Source organism: Malania oleifera, chromosome 6, assembly GCF_029873635.1.
Source record: "Malania oleifera isolate guangnan ecotype guangnan chromosome 6, ASM2987363v1, whole genome shotgun sequence".
Taxonomy (NCBI): Eukaryota; Viridiplantae; Streptophyta; class Magnoliopsida; order Santalales; family Ximeniaceae; genus Malania; species Malania oleifera.
Window position 1 is genome coordinate 33,057,021 of NC_080422.1, and position 21,396 is coordinate 33,078,416.

The window sequence follows — 21,396 nt, forward strand, 5'->3', positions numbered from 1 at the left end:
CAATGTATAATATATTTCAGAATAATGTATAGTTTGTATACTGCATTTCCAGACAAATTACAAAACAATAGCTAAATTTAGTAAAAAAATGTTATATATTAGTTATAAACTTGCATTAAAGTACATAATTAATTACATATAATATTATAAGAAGCAGTAGTCAATAGAAGAACTGATGAAGAACTGAAAAAGAAGAAGAAGCAAAAGAAGAATTTAAGAAGAAGAAGAAGAACTGAAGAAGAAGAAGAAGATGATGATGAACTGAAGAAGAAGAAGAAGAAGACTTACTAACACACGAAGGGCTCGAAGGCAAACTCACGAAAGCTCTTGCTGGTTTGAAGGCTTGATGACGAGCTCACAAAGGGCTCTTGTAAGATGAACTCATGAAGCTCTTGCTGGTTTGAAGGCTTGAATATGAACTTGCAAAGGGCTTCTGTTGGTGTCATGTCGCTTTGAAGGGTCGAAGAAGAAAGGATCTCAGCTGGTTTTGTATTGGCTTGAAGAGTTGTAGATGAATCTTATTGGGTTGAGTCCAACGAGGGCTAAGGCTCGTTTTGGCTATTTCTTTATTAATAGGCTAGTAGCTTCAAAAATTTCAAGGCGTGACTCACTACGCCTAGTGCATCAGTGTGCCCTCCTACGCTTCTTAAAGGTTTCCTTGCCTCAACCGCGATGAGGCGTCTCGTCGCCCCCTTGTGCCCCTTAGGTGCGCTTTTGACTACTATGACAACACCCAACCATAGATTTTTTAGGAGGAAGATGTACCAAGTCCCAAGTATCATTATCTTGTAGAGCATGCATCTCTTCTATCATTGCATTCCTCCACCCAAAATGGATAGGGTTTCAGAAGTAGACTTGGGAAGAGCAATAGAAGACAGGGTACTAACAAAACAGTAGTATGAAGGTGAGAAGAACTCATAAGAACCAAAATTAGAGATTGGATGTTGGTTACAATTGCGTTTACCTTTTCAAATAATAATAGGAGGATCAACCACTTGGGGAAAGGGATCATTTGACGAGGGAATTGGAGGCATACAAATGGAAGTTGGAGGAGGCTCTCCTCCCTTAGTCGTTGTGTGTACACTTGCAGATTGGGACAATCCAAGCGACGAGAAGGACTTAAATTGGATGAAGATGCAAAAAGAGTGGGCGAAGGAAATAAGTTAGGATCTGGAAGGCTAGGCGGAGGAAGAGACTCATCAACATCAAAAGAACTCAAGGAATCAGAATAGTACGATGTAGACTCAAAAAAGGTGACATCATTAGAGGCAAAGAATTGATGTAAAGTGGGACTATAACATCGATATCCTTTTTGAGTATAGGAATAACCTAGAAAAATACATTTGATAGCATGAGGATCCAATTTATCCCTTCATGGATTTGACTAATGAATGAAGGACACAACCGATTATGTAAGGATGAAGGGGGTACAAAGGAGTCTTAGGGAAGATAATTGGAAATGGGATTTTACCACTAAGGACAGAAGATGGTATTTTGTTGATGAGAGGGCAAGCGCGGAGTACAACATCACTCCAAAAAACTTTGGGGACATTCATTTGATACAAAGGGGTTCGATTGACTTCAAGAATATGTTTATTTTTTTGCTCTGCAATTCCTTTTTGCTGTGGAGTGTGAGCACAAGATGACTGATGGATTATGCTAGAACTTCATATAGGTAGTGAGTTGAGTACTGAAGTACTCTTTAGCATTATCATTATGAAGTATCCAGACTGGCATATCAAACCGAGTCCTTATTTGAGAACAAAAGGCACAAAAGATATTAAACAACTCAAAACGATCTTTCATTAAATATAGCCAAGTCATTCTGGAGTAGTCATCGACAAAAGTGTCAAAAGTATTGAAACCTCAACTTTGACGCGACGCGACTAGGACCCCAAACGTCAGAATGAATTAACATAGAAGGACTAACAACTCTTTTGTTGACTCGGGAAGAAAAGGGAACATGATGATGCTTTCCTAATTGACAAGACCCAAAGTTGAGGTTAGACACGAAACTCAAAGTAGGAACTAGCTATTTTAACTTGTCCATTGATGGATGACCAAGGCAACAATGGATTTGATGTGATGTGGCAATGACACTATAGGCAATAGGATAAGAGAGTGACTCAAAGTGGTAAAGCCTACTTGCCTCACGTCTTGTGCCAATCATCTTCCTCTTCTTCAGATCTTGAATAAGAACAAAATCAGGAAAGAAGGTTACAAAGCAATTTGGGACTTTGTAATTTTACTAATAGACGTGATATGCTAAAAGGAACAAATGTTGATGCATAGTAGTGAACATGGAAGAGTTCAAGAACCACCTGGTGAAGTTGGAGGTGGTGAAACAATTTATTTAATCTATATGTGAAGGAGGTCTTGGAGTTAAATATCTTAAACTAGTTTCCATATGCCTTTGGAGATGGAAAAGTTGTGCAGGGTGGGGGTTGGGTAGAATATGGTGTGGAATATATTGGGGGGATAACCAAGGCAGCGAGGAAACTTTAGGGGGTGGTTGTGGAAAAACATTAGAAAAAGTTGGGAATGCTTCTTAATAATGGTTCTTTTGGTGTGAGAAATGCTGAGTTGATTCCCATTTGACATGATTGCTGGTATAGGGAGTTGATTCCCCATTAAAGAGGCATTTTCCATATTTGTTCTTGTTGGCTTGAAATAAGAATGCATTGGTGAGATCATATGTGCATTTTTTAGGAAGAGGGGTCATGTGGGATGTTTCTTTCTTGAAAAGGGCCTAGGATTGAGAGCTCGAAATGTTCTATAATTTCTTTGAATGCTTGTATATGAATAAATTAATATGGTAAAAAATCAAGGGGAAGGGTGGAATGAAATGGACGAACATGAAAACTCACCTTTGGTGAAGGTAAATATGTTTTTAGGATTTTTTTTTTCAGATAAAAAAGAAACTTTATTAAGAGAAGGTAGAATATACAACGAGAAATCCTCCTAAACAAAACAAAGAGAAAAAGAAGAAGAAAAGAAAGAAACACATACAAAAAAGGAAGCTGCCATAGACAACAAATCACATTGAAGATCAAAGAAGTCAAAACCATCTAGTAGGTGTTTGAGAAAGCTTTAGGCTTTAGAATTAAATTCTCTAGGAGTGTCATTGTAGGTGTTGGGATTAACTTGAATCCTTTGGGGTTTTGAGTTGGATTTTGACATTTTTGGGGTGCTCCCTTAGGTGGTAATCCTACTTCTGGTTCTCCTTTTGAGACCTTTTTTTTTCAGAGTTTTGCTAGTAGGTTGTGGAAAGGGCCATTTTTCACTCTTGGGGGTCGTAATGCTCTTGTTCATGCTTCCCTTTCCTCTTGCCACCTGCATTGAAAATATTTGCCTTTTCTTAAAATTCCTATGAGTAGCTCAGAAGTTAGAGAAATTAATGAGGGAATTCTTGTGGTTATTGAGTGGATAGAGACCATCTTGTAGGTTAGGTAGTAGGTCCAAGAGGAGGGTGGTTTGTCTGTGGGTAATTTGGCGTCCAAAAACATCACCTTGGTGGGGAAGTGGTTAGAGTGCATTTTCTCTAGAATTAGACTCTCCTTGGCATCAGGTAATCCACAGTAAATTTGATCTACTACAAACTGGGTGGGATGCTAAAGTTGAGGTTCTATTACCTATTTGAGTCCTTGGAAATTTGTATCTTAGATATCTCACTCCCCCCCCCCCCCCCAACCCACCCACCCACCCAATGTCCATTATACTGTTGGTAATAGGGTGAGAATCTGCTTTTGGGAGGGTCACTAGATTGAGGATGTCCCTTTGGCTCTCATGTATCTTCGTCTCTTTTGCCAATGACAATTATTATTGCCTTCCTCCTCTCACAAGAGGGTGGGTACTTTTTGGGATTTCTATTTCTTGAGGAACCTTAATGATAGAGAGACCAACAAACTTGCACATTTTTTTGACTCACTTCATTTGTTTCGGCCCTAGTTGGGTAGTGACGAAGAGAGTGGGTTTTTCTTGTTAGTCTTTTGTAGGGAATTTTCTTGTAAGTCCTTCTCTTAGCTGGTTTTTTATCCTAGTGCCACTCCTTTGCCCTTCACTTTGGAAAGCTAAAGTTGCTTCTAAGATTAATTTGTGCACCAAGATTTGGGGAAAAATTGATACTAATGCCTTGCTTTTGGAACAAGACCAAATAAGTCCTTATTGCCTAATGCGCGTGTTCTCTACTTTAAGAGTGGGAGAAATGCTCGATCTTGTTCCTTTGTTGTCACTTATTTTGGTAATTGGGGGAATAAGCTGCTTTGTATTCTTGGCTAGAATTGGGTCTTTTCTCCCTATTTGGAGGTATTTTGTGTTATGATGTTTAGGGGGTTTGGGAAGGGGAAGGAGAGAGAGGCTTAACGACAATGCTTGTTTATGTCCATATTTTTTGGAGTCTTTAGTTAGAGAGAGAATTTTTAAGGTAGTTCTACTTCTCTCTAGTAATACATGAAGGTTCAAATTTTTTATTAGGATTGTGGGCTTAGAGACATTCCCATAAGCAACAGTCACTTCACTTGGATGACGTTAGGAGATAGACATGCTTCTTGTCATATTGATAGATTCCTATTAACCAACACATGGGAAGACACTTTCCAGATCTAGGAGACCCTTGCTAGAGCTTCCTTTAACCATTGCCCTCTACTTCTAGACTCTAGAGTCTAACCCAATGCAGTGGGGCTTTACCCTTTTGAAGTATGAGATCTTTGTGAATATTAAAGAGAAAAAGAATTTTTCTAAAATTGTAGGGTTGGATAGGCTTGAGGAGTGTGGCCTGTTTGATGAGGACGTAGGGGCTAGGTCTACACTTTGCAATGAGTTGGAGGTGCTCTTATAAGAGAGGACATAAAGTTGATGCTAGAAAGCGATAATGAACGGGATTGCAATTCCAATTTCTTTTATAGAGTGCCTAGTGGGAGGAGGAGATAAGGTTTTACAAATGAGTTGGAATTAGATTTAGGGAATTTGGTGACGGGGCATTCTTAGATTGGGGGGTTGATGTCAAGCCCCGAACCCGCTAGGTGGGGCCCGGTGTGTGATGAGACCATTCAGCGTCTTTGATACCATTCATGCAGCGAAATAGTTAAACAACCTCAAATAAAATACCAGAGTACTATATACTATATATCCAAAAAGTGTATCTATTTGTTCATATTCTTCTTATTACATAACCAACATTTAAAAACATAATTATACATATATCAGTTCTTGCAACCACTCACAAGTTACCAAAATTCTAAACCCTGCCCCGAAACTTTCTAAGCTCGATCCCCTGAAGGATGTGTAAAGTCAATAATTTGCCGGGGTGAGACAACTCTCAGTAAGGAAGAATAAACTATAACAGTGTGTGACAAATGAGTTCTAGTGTATAAAAACTATAGCTGTTTAATAACCAAGATTAACTGAAAGGATACACACACATTCCGTAGTCACACTTAACCAATATTTATAGCGTAAGTTCCCGAGGATTGGGGAGTTTACACGCCCATACATGTAACACCCCTTTCCTTTGATACCGTTTGTAACCGTACCCTTTAATTTGGGTGTGGCTACAATTGATACTGATCAAGGCACTCACCTTACTCGGTAAGCCCTCAGACGTAGAGTTTTACTTTGCTATAAATATTTATGCATTTACGTTCACGTACCAGTGTTCACACACATTCACATCAATCATCCCATAAAGTCTGCAAACATATACATCATAGTTCATCCACACAGGATACATTACAAGTTACACATCCACACAGAATACCCATCCACACAAGATACCACACGTATGCTTCACACATCCAATACTAATCATACCACAGTGATCCACGTATACACATACATTACAACCCATCTATGTTGGATACAGTACATTCCATTGATCTCAGTACGTGGCTCACACATGGCAACTGCATACCTCTCAGTACGTGGCCCACATAGGGCTACTACGTACAACCTAGTACGTGGCCCACATAGGGCTACTGCGTACTACCCAGTACGTGGCCCGTATAGGGCTTCTGCCTACTATCCAGTACGTGGCCTGCATAGGGCTTCTGCGTACTATCTAGTATGTGGCCCACATAGGGCTTTTGCATACTACCCAGTACGTGGCCCACATAGGGTTACTGCACACTATCTAGTACGTGGCTCACATAGGGCTACTGCGTACTACCCAGTACGAGGCCCACATAGGGCTACTGCGTACCTCACACGAAGCTTTCATAAGCAAACCTCACACATTTATGTGCACAACCAGACATTATTCACAGCCAGACAGTATTCACAACCAAATAGTATTCACCACCAAACACTGTTCGCAGCCAGGCAGTATTCTCAACCAGACAATATTCACAAGCAAACAGTATTTACAACCGAATAGTATGTACAACTTATTAATTATGAAAAGTTATTCTCATGCCACACAATTTTTTCCCAAATCTAATTTATGATCTAAAGCCATTATTTTCCAATGCCTAAACCGTTTATAATATCATACTATAAATATATGATTCAAATACTCGAAATTATCCGATTAACTTATCAAAAAGCTGGTATAATTTTATTCCGCTTACCTGTTCCTCGAAATTCTGCTTAAATCGAACGGAAAACGGAACCCTGTAATTCAAAAATCCTAACCTAATTAGTTTGACCCCCAAAATATTTATCATTTAACATCTCCTAGGCCCACACTCTCTGAATAATTAATTTAAGTTTAAAACATCTTACTTACCCTAGTTTTGGGTTGGTGCCCAAGGACCTTAAATCAACAATCAGCTTCGATCAAATTGCAGAGAATCACCCCTGGATCATCGTGGTGGTTCCTGATCATTGAAACGGGGTAAAATCGGGCCGAAAATGAAGAGAGAGAGGAGGAGAAGCCGAAATTTAGAGAGAGAGAGAGTGAAGAGTGAAAATCTTGCTGAAAATTCGATTTAAGCATTTATATAGACTTTTGGCCATGTGTATTTGTCGACGAGACACGTGTACTTGTCGACAAATCAAAGAAGGGTGTTCATCGACAAAGACAATGGGTTCGTCGACGAACCCTTAATGATATGAAATTCCCCCTTTCAGGGTCTTCCTCTTCTTTCTCTTTATTTATTTCTTCTTTTCCTTTTATTTATTTTTCTTTTACTTTCTATGTTCGGGTTATTATATTCTCCCCCCTTACAAAATTTCGTTCTCGAAATTTGTTAATCAATATATTCTATCACACATTTCACACAATTGTTATACTAACTAAACTTTTGTATCACTTAAAATCAAATGAAATTATTGCTCATCCTATCATAAACTCATTACGTGCGCCTCTAGTAGTGTCCATCTGAACTGGGACAAGTGTGTAGACACGCATTGGTTTGCCACGTGGCGCCGAATTGTTCCTTCGATTCTAATCTGGAGCGAGTGCGTTGTTCAGCAGTCCCTGGTTTTAACCCAGCGGCTCATGACAATCTCGAGCTATGTGTCCGTACTTGTCGCACCAGTAACACATAGGACCCCTACTCGGATATTTTCCCCAATGCCTCCGATTACACCTCACATAGTAAGAGGGTGTTGAGTTACCCCGATTGCCTTGATCACTCCTAACTGACCTCTGACCCCCAGTATCTCTGTCTCCCCTCCATTTATCTTGTCTGACATTAGCATGGGAGCTGGGAGACATAAGTCTCTTCCTCTGCTTTGACATCCCTACACCTCCTTGCAGGCTCAACTCGACAACGGTGGCTTTATCTATTAGTTCTGAAAAGTTCTGTATTTGTAAGCATGCCACATGCTCGAGGATTCTTTGTTTCAAGCCCCTTTCAAACGTCCTTGCCTTTTGATATTCATTTGGGACCATGAAAGGAGTGAAGCGAGAAAGCTCCACGAACCTAGTAGTGTATTGCTGCATAGAGTGATGCCTCTGAGTCAAGTTGAAAAATTTCTCAGCCTTTGCATTCCTGTGGTGGTGGGGAAATACCGGTCGTAGAAGACCTCCTTGAAATGCTTCCATGTCATAACAGTAGGTACTGCCCGCTGCTCTCCTAACAGCTTCACTGCCAGCCACCACCGCTCTGCCTCTCTTGTCAGTTTGAAAGTGGCGAAGAGAACCTTCTGTTTCTCAGTGCAATCTAGCACTGTCAGTATCTTCTCCATCTCCTACACCTAATTCTCGGCTATGATTGGGTTAGCACGTCCCGCAAAAGAAGAGGGTTTCAGGCAAGTGAATTGATCAATTGAACAACCCTGGTTCATAGGTGGGTAGCTCGATCCCTCGGGGTCCTGTCTCATCTCTTCCCTAACCTGTCGAGCTATACCTCGCAGCAGTCTGGAGGTTTCAGTCTCATCTCCGTTGGAAGCCCCCAATTCATTCTCTTCCCCAGTATCCATGCCTTTACCTCTGGGCTCCATCCTGTAGATAGGATAGAGGCGAGTTTAGAATTTGCATATCTTACCATAACTGGTACAGTTATAAAGCAAAGAAACCAGTTTAATATTTAAATCCTCAATTAACATCAAACAGCCAATTAACCTCATTCATTCTAACCTTCAAGTTCTAATTCCAAGTTCTAATTTCTCTGCTTGGAAACATCACCGTCGATGGATTTACTATGGTTTTTTGAAACCATCGACTGATTCAAAAAATCACAAAAGTCTGTCAAGGGATTTATGCCTCCAGGCTACGAAATAAAACTCAAATTCCTATCAATAACTTACTCTATCCATTTCTACCCCTATCCTAACTCGAACCTAACTCTGGTATTAATCCATCCTAAAGTCTGTAGAATTTATTTGCTAAGCTCTAATACCACTTTGTCACGCCCCAAGCCCGCCAGGTGGGGCCCAAGGTGTGATGAGACCATTCACCATCTCTAATACCATTCACGCAACGAAATAATTAAACAACCTCAAATAAAATACCAGAGTACTATATACTATATATCCAAAAAATGTATTTATCTGTCCATATTCTTCTTATTACATAACCCAAATTTAAAAACATAATTATACATATATCAGTTCTTGCAACCATTCACGAGTTACCAAAATTCTAAACCCTGCCCCAAAACTTTCTAAGCTCGATCACTTGAAGGACCTGAAAAGTCAATAATTCTCTGGGGTGAGACACCTCTTAGTAAGGAAGAATAAACTATAACAGTGTGTGGCAAATGAGTTTTAGGGTATAAAAACTATAGCTATTTAATAACCAAGATTAACTGAAAGGATACACACACATTCCGTAATCACACCTACACAACCAATATTTATAGCAAAAGTTCCGGAGGATTGGGGAGTTTACACGCCCATACATGTAACTCCTCTTTGCTCTGGTACCGTTTGTAACCGTACCCTTTAATTTGGTTGTGGCTACAACTGATACTGATCAAGACACTCACCTTACTCGGTAAGCCCTCGGACGGAGAGTTTTACTTTGCCATAAATATTTATGCATTTAAGTTCACATACCTATATTCACACATTCACATCAATCATCCCATAAAGTCTGCAAACATATACATCACAGTTCATCAACACAGGATACATTACAAGTTACCCATCCACACAGAATACCCATCCACACAGGATACCACACGTATACTTCACACATCCAATGTTAATCATACCACAACGATCCACGTATACACATACATCACAACACATCCCTACTGGATACAGCACATTACATTGATCTCAGTACGTGGCCCACATAGGGCAATTGCATACCTCTCAGTACGTGGCCCACATAGGGCTACTGCGTACAACTTAGTACGTGGCTCACATAGGGCTACTGCGTACAACCTAGTACGTGACCCACATAGGGCTACTGCATACTACCCAGTATTTGGTCCACATAGGGCTATTGCGTACTATCTAGTACGTGGCCCACATAAGGCTACTGCGTACTACCCAATACGTGGCCCATATAGGGCTACTGTGTACTACCTATTATGTGGTCCACATAGGGCTATTGCGTACTATCCAATACGCGGCGCCTACATAAGGCTACTGCGTTCTACCCAATACGTGGCCCACATAGAGCTACTGTGTACCTCACACGAAGCTTTCACAAACAAACCTCACACACACATTTATGTACACAACCAGATATTATTCATAGTCAGACAGTATTCACATCCAAACAGTATTCACCACCAAACACTATTCACAGCCAGGCAGTATTCTCAATCAGACAATATTCACAAGCAAATAGTATTCACAATCAAACAGTATGTACAACTCGTTAATTATGAAAAGTTATTCTCATGTCACACAATTTTTCTCCAAATCTGATTTATGATAAAAAATCATTATTTTCCAATGCCTAAACCATTCAGAAAATTATACTATAAATGTATGATTCAAATGCTCTAAATTATCCGGTTTACTTATCAAAAAGCTGGTATAATTTTATTACCCTAACCCATTCCTCGAAATTTTGCCTAAATCGAACGGAAAACGGAACCCTGTAATCCACAAATCCTAACTTATTCAGTTCGACCCCCAAAATATTTATCATTTAACATCTCCTAGGCTCACACACTCCTAATAATTAATTTAATATTAAAACATTTTTCTTATCCTAGTTTTGGGGTGGTGCGCAAGGATCCCAAATCAACAATCAGCTTTGATCAACTTGTAGAGAATCACCCCTAGATCATCCTGGTGGTTCCTGATCGTTGAAACGAGGTAAAATTGGGCCGGAAATGAAGAGAGGAGGAGGAGAAGCTGAAAGTTAGAGAGAGAGAGTGAAAAGAATGTGAAAATCTCGCTAAAAATCCGATTTAAGCATATATATAGACTGCTGGCTACATGTATTTGTCGATGATAGACGCGTACTCGTCGACGAATCAAAGAAGGGTGTTCGTCGTTGAAGACAATGAGTTTGTTGACGAACCCTTAATGATTTGAAATTCCCCTTCTCGGGACGAGTCCCTGCTGATCCCCCTTTCAAATTTCTCTTTATTTATTTCCCCCTTTTATTTATTTTTCTTTTATTTTTTGGGTTCGGGTTATTGCAGTTGAGATCACTAATTTTTACAAAGATCTAAGGAGCTTCCAAATCTACTAATGGTGGAAGGTTTAGAATGAAGCCCCATCAAGGCGAGTGCACCTTAATGGCTTAAGAGACCTTTCAAGAAATAAAATGGTTTGACAATGGCATTTTTCGAGAGAATTGGGAAGTCTTGTAAGAAGACATCTTGTGGTTCTTTGAGAAGTTTCATTGTAATGGGGTGGTGGGTAATAGTGTGAATTCTTTCTTCTTACTCTTAGCTAAGAGACTGCGGGGGGTTTTGGGGGATATAACGACTTTGGCTTACTTGGTGTTTATTCAAAAGAAACAAATCTAAAATGCCGTTCACATGGCTAATGAGATGGTGGAGGATGTGGGGAGTAGGGGCCTCTTATTTAACCTACACTTGAGAAAGCATTCAATACGGTAAATTGGGGCTTTTAACTTTTTGGGTGATAGAATATGTAGGAAAGGTGTTGGTGAGATTTGGAGGAAGTGGGTAAGAGGTTCATATGTTATTATTAATGGTCAGTCGACAAAGTGGTTTACAACTACTTGCGGGCTTAGGACATGCGTACTTATGACTTGACGTGATTAGAGATCTTTGTGTTGGGAAGGGAGGCAATGGAAGTGTCTTACCTTTAGTTTGCTGATGATACTATGTTGTTTTTCAAGGACAATCTTGCCAAATATTCGAGTTAAAAATCTTCGAAAAGATCTTAGGTTTAGAGATCAACTTATCCATGAATAGGGTGGTTGGTATCAAATTGGGTGTAGGGAATTAGGGGGTTTTAAAACACTGTTGGGTTGTGTTTTCCTTGAGTGGCTGCTCTTACCTTGGTCTCCCTCTTGGGGCAACCAAACTCTGCCACGTTTTAGGACTCCCTTGATTGAGAGGGAAGGTAGTCTCTAAAGGGGTGGAAGATGACATATTTTTCCCTTTTGGGTCATGTCACTCATTAATGCCTCACTTTTTGACATCCGCATTTACTTCTTTTCGCTTTTTAGAGTGCCCATGAATATAACCAAGCCTCTATTGAGGCTGATGCATGACTTCCTCTAGTTAAGTTTCGGGGAGAGTAAGAGAAGATGCTTTTAGAAGTCCCAAATATGAAGGGGATTGGCTCTTGGCAATGGGATTCCCAAAACCGCCTTCCTAATTGGTAACATGGTTGTTAAAATCGTGATCTAGATTGTGGGATCGTCCTATCCTACTTTACTAAAATAATCTTGATCCTACGTAGAATCACAAATTTGTAGGATCGTAGTCGGTAGGATTGCAGTAGGATTATGGTGGGATCGTAAGATTCTACGTTCTTTCATATTTTAAAGTTCTTTTCTAAACTATTTTTCATGTAGGCTTGATTCTTGTCTTGTATAACTTATGCATGAAATGGACAACTTAGAGAGTGATTTGGGTTATTTTAAATTAATCAAATTATGACTCAAAAATTTGTTTTTTGGTCCATTGGTTATTATTAAGTGGTGCAAACTTTAAACATTAAGAATGAAGATAGATAAATAAATAATGCATTAATGCATTTGACAATAACAGTGTTTTAAAAGGCGAAGGCGAAGGCGAGGTGTTTTACCCTCCGCGAGGCGAGGCATAAGCCTCAAGGCATTGAGGCGTAAGCATTTTGGGACTATATTTTTTAAAATAATAAATAAATAAATAAATTTATATATAGTATAAAAATGAGAAAAATGTTAGAATAATGGAGAAAAAAATAAAAACGTAATTCTTAAGTATCATATAGGCCAATTTTAGCTAACAAACTCAAACAATGCATGTTAAAAATAAGCCATAAGTTTACAAAAAGAAGAGAAAAAGCCAAATTACAGCATCACAATGTCTTATCATCCAAGATTCTAATTTCTAAGAATCTAAATCTTAATCAACAAAGTTCAGAGCGAACTATCAAGATCTTCATCAAAGTCCTCATCTTCATCAAAATCATCTATAATAGGAGTTCTTTCACTAATAAATTCCTCTCCCACTTCAACATCATTGTCTTCCTCAATTGTGCCCAATGTTGGCCTCTTGCCTTTGTCTTGAGTGCCTACATATTCAATAAAGCTATAGGTTAAGAGTTGGGAGAAATGGAGAATTATAAATTAGTAGATTCAAAAATGACTATTGATATGTATGTACTCAAGTTCTCACAATAATCACTAATCTTTTTTTTTCTAGGAAGATTAGAATGCGAGCTACCAGAAGCTAGTGTTGCTTTAGCATCATCTCCTTCAAAAGGTACCACCGGCAAAGCTCTAATAGCATCAACATCGAGGAGATTTTTATCATCAAACCAAGAAGTATCTTTTGGGAGGATAGGTTCTTCCTTTTCTGTGATCCATTCATCATCTGAAGCTACTTACGACACCAATATTGGATCATATGTTTGTCTTCTTCTTATAGCTCTCTCCCTTAGTTTGGTGTTGTACTTGACGTAAACTAGAGCATTCAATCTCTTGTGCTCTAATCTATTCCTCTTTTTTCATATGAATCTACAATTGAGTTTAAGCCATTTAAATTTTTAGATATTAGAAGATATTTTCACATTTGAGTGAGACCATAATAACATGGCATTTGTAAGAAGTAAGAACTTGCTCAAATGTGCTCCAATTCCTCTCACATCCACTAGCACTGCATGCCAGGCTATGAACACGAATAACAAGCTTCATCAATTCTGGGGTCTTTGTCCCAAAACGCTTCCCCCAAGCAGCTACAAAAGAAAAAAAAACATGTTTAAGTTCCGAGTTATAAGAAGAAATAAGGATAGAGTACTACTAATTAACTAATTTTTACTGAAATATTATTTTTACCCAGGCTTCTCAACATTTTGGAGCCAACAGCCACTGAGTCCCAAAACCCCATCGTGCATTATCAAACAAATCCAATTGGATGTCTGCAGCTAGCCTCTCCTCATATGTCAACATTCTATCCATGTATTCGAATAATCCTTTCGTCACTTCTTCATAATCAGAGAAGTTCTCCTAATAACGCAATTGGGGATTTAAATAATATTTTGCATCATGTAAAGGGTGATGAAGTTGTGGAGTCCATATATCATCTATTTTGCTCCAAATGGGTCCATACTTCTTCTCATTTCTAGAAAAAATTTGCAGCAATTTTTTCCTTCTTGGAATCGTCTCATAGAGAAACCCCATGGCTGGTCTTTCTGGTGAGAAAACATATAAAATTATCAGAAGAGATTCAAAAGGTGTTCTAAGTATCGTGGAGGAGCCAATTGATGAGATGGCCAAATTGAGTAAGGATCGTAAGAGATGGGGGAGATGTTTCGGATGAGGATAGTTAGGGAGTAGTGATCTGAATGCGAAGAAGGTTTTCTTTTGGATCATATTCAGGATCAGCATGGATTTTCCTCAGATTCTTCTACTGATCGCCTTGGGGATTTATCTTATGTGCTGCCTCCTCCTCTAGAATGCTTAGATGACTTAATATTTTTGAAGATGAGGTCCCTAAAAAACAACAAAAGGTCAAGGATGGAATTCTGCCTACCCCAGTTCCAGATATTTCTGTGAAGGGCATTGAAACTTAAGAGTTTGTTGGATGACTTGGGCCTCATGTTGTCTGATCAAAGGAGGTAATGAAGTTAGGCTTGATGCTGGCAAATCTACTGTGAACTGTGATGGGAAGGGATTGAGGAGGGGTATTTTTTAGCTGATTGGGGTAGTTTTTTTATTTTTGCTTTTATTTTATCATGATTGTACATTCTCTTTCTTAATATATCTTCATTTATTATAAAAAAAAAAATTCGAATTGGAACTCGAAATAAAAAACAGAATCAAGCTAGCAAAGAGAACCAATCTCACTGTGTGAGGAAAACCCACTCCAAAAGCAACTAGATGAAAATATTTATAGCTAGCCAAAAAGAAAAAAAAAAATCCGGTTGCAGATCAATGGTTAATATATTTAAGATAATTATGTATTTACTAAATTTTGCCTCAATTTATCCTATTTCATCAGATCCGCGATGTGATAAGGTTCCAAAGGATGAACCAGATATGTACAAATTCATAAACATCCTGTACTTGAGAAATAGATGCAATTCTCTCTTGTCAAATCATTCACTAGCAGGAAAAACGACGAGCCATCAAAGTTCCATTGCATCCTTGCGCTTCTCAAATCCTAAATTCCTCCAAAGAAGTAGGGCGTACCCAACACTCTTCCAGACATGGCAAAAGCTTGTTCATAAAGACCAAACTTTGAAAAAAAAAAAAAAACATGATCATTTGCCTCACCACTAGCATAGCACCGTACCCACATGCTTGTAGTCTGACAGATGGTGTTTATTTAAATTGGTCATCCACCCAAAAGCCTTAGCTTTAGAAGGAACGTTCGCTTTCGACAAACGTTTCGCAAGCAGAAAAGAATGTTGGATTTCGTTTGATGAGATAAGAAAGAGGAAAACATCATAATATTATCATTGAGAATCGTCTGAGTACTCTGAGAAAATTCCATAGTGAAACCATATAGGCCTAATGTCTTATCTGTATGCATGCCAAATATTGCTGTCCTCACCTCATGTCTTCTATTAAGTAACTCTTCCTGAGTGATGGGACACAAATCCACCCCCTTAATCATGGATCAAAAGGAGACATCTGTACATAAATGCTTAAAAGACCCTGTAATCTCCTGTGCTAGATCCCTTGATCATGCACTTAGATTGACTCTGGCGTCCACTCCTTGACAAAATTCCAATTAGTTTTTCAATTGTATCTGCCTGACTCTAAAGTCATGATTCCACTCTACTCCAACCTATCAATATCTGCTATATCTTGCAAAATGGAATTTTCCCTCTCTCTACCCCCTCCACCCCTTGACAACCCTCATTTCTCTACAAATTTAAGACTCCAACTCTGCACGAGACACCTTGTCCACCCCTCACATGCTACCAGTCACCCTAGGACCCCCAACTTATCAAGGACAATCTGGTAACCATTGAATTCAGTCTCCATTGCTTCCCTGCCACTAACTTCTCCTCAACACACACACGACAACAAAAAAAAAAGGAAAAAAGAAAAACAGGGATACCTAAACCATACAAATTCACCAATTTCTTGGCATAATAGGTCCTTTAACAGCAGTGAACCATCACCCCCCTCTACTAGTGACATCTAAAGGGCCTAAAATAGAAAAAGAACCATGCACACTATCAGACAACTGGCCAAATCTTGTGTCTTAAATGATAATAATAAACATCCCCACCTCACCCAGTGTAACCTGACAAGATGAAAAAAACCAAACTCCTTGAATCTAGAGTCTAGATTCCCAAATGCTTCAAACTAAAAAACCATCCATCTCTTCCAATTTGGATTCCAGAACTAAAGTCAGATTAGGAAAAATCCTACCAACCACCTTCTCAATCACCCTTTTATCTATACTTTCAGGTGTGAATTTTCCAAGTTAACCATCCTAATAATGAACAATACTTGGAGGCTTCCCCTCTCCGCCTACCCCCTTCATACTTGACAAATGAGTCTACAGTCAGTGTCTTCCTACCAGACACATTCTCCCTATGTTTTAGATCCAGTGTTGTCCTATGAAGGGATAGGTAATACACCAGAAGATGCCCCTGCCATATGATGTCTAAATTCTGTGAGACTTCCCTCAGGGTCAGATAACTGGCATTTGCAGAACTTAAAAGGAATGCCGCTAGGATGACAAGAGGGAAGAGATGAAAAAAGAGAACTTGTGTTGCAGATGCCTGAGGGTAAAGAACTGGACAATAATTATTGTGACATGGTCCCTTTTCAAGGACAAGAGTCACAAGACAACCTTACATGTGTAGTAGAGATGGTTGGTGAGAAATGCTTGCATCTTTATGGGGAAGAAGATATCTTGCTCTATGCTCTGGGATAGGATTCTGTATATAGCCTCATTGTAGGTTTTTTTTGTTGGTTGTTTTGCAGCGTGATTTGATATATATATATATATATGTGTGTGTGTGTGTGTGTGTGTGTGTGACGACCTCATTAGTGCCCTTGGCTTGAAAAATTTGACTAAATATCAAGAATTTCCAATTTATTGGAAACAGTATCTTTTTCACCTTTAAAAGATCATCCAGCATCCTATCTGCAATACCTCAATCTTCAATTAGAAAATCAAGTTCTTGATCAGAAAATTACCAATCTATCTCGTTCGTAGGGTTTTCTTCATCCTAGTTACTATCGTGGGGAGCATCAAACTTATTTTTTCTACTCAATCTCTTCTTTTGCATCTTTTCCTTGTTAACCGTATTTTTATGTGGAATGGTTTTAATGCAATAAATTTAACATTGTACCACAAAAGTGGGAATGCCGAGTTCACGCAGAATGTCTCCATTACATGTAAAAGTGCACATAGCTGTTGGTTTTAGTTTGAAGTGTTGGTCAATTGCTTAGAATATGTTTATCTATTTGGTATTGTTTCTGTTTTCTGTTTTTATTTTTGTACAATAAAAAAACGGATTATGAAACATATTTATTTATGTTGCCAGTTTGCTATTTCTATTGTTGGTTTTCAACTGTTTTCAAAAGAATCGAGAACTATATTTTATGATTTTCAGTTGCTTTGACAGCCTGTTACAAAAATGTTATGAATATTTGGGATTAACTGTTTTTTGGATTAAATCATTTATTTTATGCGTACTTTTGAATAAAAATAAAAATGATCATATGAATTTAAAATATAATTAAAATAAAAACGGCCGTGAAGTTTCAAAAAAATTTAAAAAAACAAAATCTATTTATTTACTATTTTTCAATTGTTATGTATAATAAGATATTGTTACTGTAATTTGAATTTTGAAATGTAATAATTTATTTTTATTATAGTATTTTTAATTTGCATTAGTTTGTAATTTTATTATATTAAGCATATATTTTAATTGTTATTTGTTTCAAGGACAAGAACGAGCACTCGTTTTATCAAGTTTTTAATTTGGTTTTAGTTTTAGAAATATTAACCAATTAGGTTTTTAGTTTTTAGTTTTCTTGGTTCTTGTTTTCATAATTTTTGACTGAACCAAAAAGCCCGTTACCTTTCACATGAATTATATGTTGAGCATATTAGTTTTGCCAATTCTTCTATTAGCGTTGCTGTTATTTCACCATTGAATTACTGATTTAGGTGGAAAGGTGTAAACCGTTGGTACAAACCACCGAACTGGGTTGCAATTGAAAGGAAGCGGCACAACAAGGTATGCATCAAGTATGATAGAGATCTCTCTGGGTACAGAAAGAACTTTCTAATAAATGAAGGATTCCTTTTTAGTTTGATAATTTGTTGAATTGCAATGATTATTTAGGAAAGAACATTGGGAGAGCAGAGGAAGCTGGTAGAGAGGATCTTGAAACGGGATAAAAAGCGGAGAAAGCGGATAGAGGCTGCTGGTATTGATTATGAATGCCCGGAAATTGTAAGAAGCTGTTCTATTACAGATTTTGTCTTCTGCTGTTGCCACTGTTTTTATGTTGAGAAAGAGGAAAACAATCAGACTAACAGTTTTAAAGAATCATGAGATTGCCTCTCTACAAATTATTTGTTAGTAGTTTGATGCTACTTTTAAAGCTCGTTTTAATGCCAATTCTCAGGAGGCATTAGGCCACCATTTCATCATAAGAAAGTGCATGTTTTGGCCAAAAAACGAATGATTGGAGAAGTAGCCCGTTTTTCATCTGTTTTCTTTGGTTTTTTGCAGGTGGGTGACATAGGGCCTGCTCCGAAGAAGATAAGGTTTGATTGATAGGCCTTTTGCAGGACTGTAAGTGCTATGCCCTTCCATGATAGTAGTTTTGGCTAGTAAGTTTGGTCAAAAACTGGAATGACATGGTTGCTTTTAACCTTCCTGCCAGGATTGCTACACAATACCCAACCCATATGCTTGTTTTGCACGATGGACTCCAAACGCTCCTTGCGGATTTGTAGAGGATTTTTGCTGGGTATTGCTGACTAGTCATTAAGATGCAATGGGACATGTGCTGCCTTTGGGGCGCCAGGGTTTTTTTTGCCATCAGAATGGGAGTAGTGTTTGTTTGTTCCCCCACCCCAGTGCGGGGATCCTATAATTGGACCATGCATTGTTACTATTATTATTATTATTATTATTATTATTATTATTATTGTTTAAATGAAGAAATCTGATCAGAGAAAAATGTTAAACGGATCCTGTTCGAATTAGATACAGGGTATCTTCATTCATAGGGGAAGCTGTAGCCTGTAGTCATTGTTACTATTGCTTGTCGTTGTCTCTACAATCAATTCTCCTCCATTCAATGGGCTGTACATTGATTGCATTCCATTGCATGATCCACATTTTTAGGATCAATATCTGTCGAAAGCAAAATGGGACCCCTCACTTTCAATGTCAAAATTACGCGCCTGGAGAGAGATTGAATCTTAAAAAACTCTGGTTGATATTCTTGATCCATTCTCTTAAACTACATTGAAGAGCAATGATTATATTCTCATTGAGAAAATAATTTAATTTTCATTGCACATTGATCATAATGTAACAGGTCATGTTTAATCCGTTGTAGAGGCAGGCTCGCAACTGGCATGCCTAATTTTAATTAGTATAGACTGTTTTGCTTCATTGACATTATGATTTTGTCCATTGGGATGTTGATAATTTATTTAAATTCATAAATTTTCTAGTACATATTTGATGTAAAATCAAGACAAGACTTAATTTTTGAAATGGGATGCCATAAAAGTCAACAAATTAAAAGTACCTCTTTTGAGTGTATTATGTTTCAACGTGAGTCAAATGAATATTTAGAGCTTAAATTATATTTTATTTTATTTCAATAAATAATTATTTCACCTCACCAAGCAAGTCATTATTCTAATTTGTTTATAAAATTAGAGCAACGCAACACAATGAATTCTTCTATTGTATGTGTTCATTTCTTTTATTTTTGTTAAGATTGTACAACTCGGGTAAATAAAATTTGTCCGAAAATCATAATTTTCCCACCAAATAATAAATCCATGCCTTCCGATGCGTCTAAAATATTTCTACTTGTCACAAAACAGAAGTAATGGAACAAAAACTCCCATCTGTAATGATGACAGAGGCATACATCATCATTTGCAAAAACACCCTTCATAAAAAAGAAGTCTCTTTTCCCCCCATAATATAGTTTCCCATCTCTACAGTGTTGAAACTTGATTAGATATTGAAACAAGAAAGTGTGAAATGACATCAAATTAAAGATTACAATAATGTGTAAAATGAGGTCAAATCAAAATCTTGAAGAAAAGAATGCGAGAGAGAGAGAGAGAGAGGGATCAAAGAAGGGCAATGAGGATAAAGATGAGAAGAGCGGCGACGAAGGAGTACTTGAGAGCTGCAAGGAGGATAGCCAAGGAGACGAAGAAGATCTGCCAGAGGACTTGGACGCTCGCCCAGGCGAGGACCCCCGTCAATCCAATGGCCAAGATGTTGTCTGGATTCGGCTCCAGCAGATCGCCCCACCGCAGATTAAATCTCAGCCGTCCATTCATCTTCGGCTCCTTCCTTTCCTCTTCTTCATCGTCTCCCCTTCCTCCTTTGGGTTCTCGGCTGAGCCCGCTATTGCCGTTCTCTGCAAACGCCGCGAATCTCCTGCGGTTCTTAGAGGTTTGGGTACAGAGGAGCGAAGCAGAAGCAGAAGGCGAAGCAGAAGGCGAAGCAGAAGCAGAAGCAGAAGCAGAATACGTTACAGTTAAATGATTATTGCGCAGAGGAAGAGGGAGAGGTCTTGAGATCGAAGGAATTGGATTTGGAATTGGTGGGTGTGATAACGAAGTGAGCCCTAACATGTTTTTCCTCATCAAACACCGCGAGAAAAGGGGATTTCTCCTTTCTTTGGTCTTTGAAAGCAGACAAAATGCTCTCCTCTTCTTGACCTACAGGATTTCTTTTCTGCTTTAAAATTTGTCACTAATTAAAAAAATTATTGGGTCGAAACTATAATTTATAAGTAGTTTATCTTGACAAAAAAATGTTAATTTTAATTTTTTATACTATATATCTCGTGTTACATGTGTATTAAATGAATTATGTATGTGTTAACATTTTATATAATGATAACCTATGCCTTTATCTCACAATTTAAACTTTCAACTTAACATCTGCACATAATAATTAAGGTCATACCTTAAGATGGTCTTGTAAAGAACAAAAAAAGCTCTTCAAAGAAAAATATCAACTGCCAATGAGAAAGAGACACATAGTATAAACATTTTAGCATATGAAAATTGCTCCTTTAATTAACGTGTAGTGAAAGCAAGATTAGAGAATAAAATAAAGTCGTATGCTCCGCTGGTTGTAATCGCCTTGAGAATAGTCATACCTCATGTAATAACATTTTTAAGGGCATCCGTAACTAAAAGACCTAAATGATAGGAGGAGGTAGGCCCA

At 38.2% G+C, this 21,396-nt stretch overlaps 1 protein-coding gene across 2 annotated transcripts in view; it reads left to right on the top strand.

Moving 5' to 3' along the window:
* LOC131157592 (uncharacterized) overlaps window positions 1-19,190 on the top strand; it is a 38,035-nt gene extending 18,845 nt beyond the window's left edge. Inside the window, exons 7-10 of one of the 2 annotated variants that reach the window (XM_058111866.1) lie at window positions 18,120-18,189; window positions 18,298-18,408; window positions 18,691-18,753; window positions 18,845-19,190. In XM_058111866.1, coding sequence (XP_057967849.1) covers window positions 18,120-18,189; window positions 18,298-18,408; window positions 18,691-18,735 — 226 coding nt within the window. In that variant the 3' untranslated portion in view covers window positions 18,736-18,753; window positions 18,845-19,190. Of the gene's footprint in view, window positions 1-18,119; window positions 18,190-18,297; window positions 18,409-18,690 lie in introns of both variants that reach the window. The other variant, XM_058111864.1, reaches the window with a different exon arrangement.
* The last annotated feature ends 2,206 nt before the right edge of the window (window positions 19,191-21,396 follow it).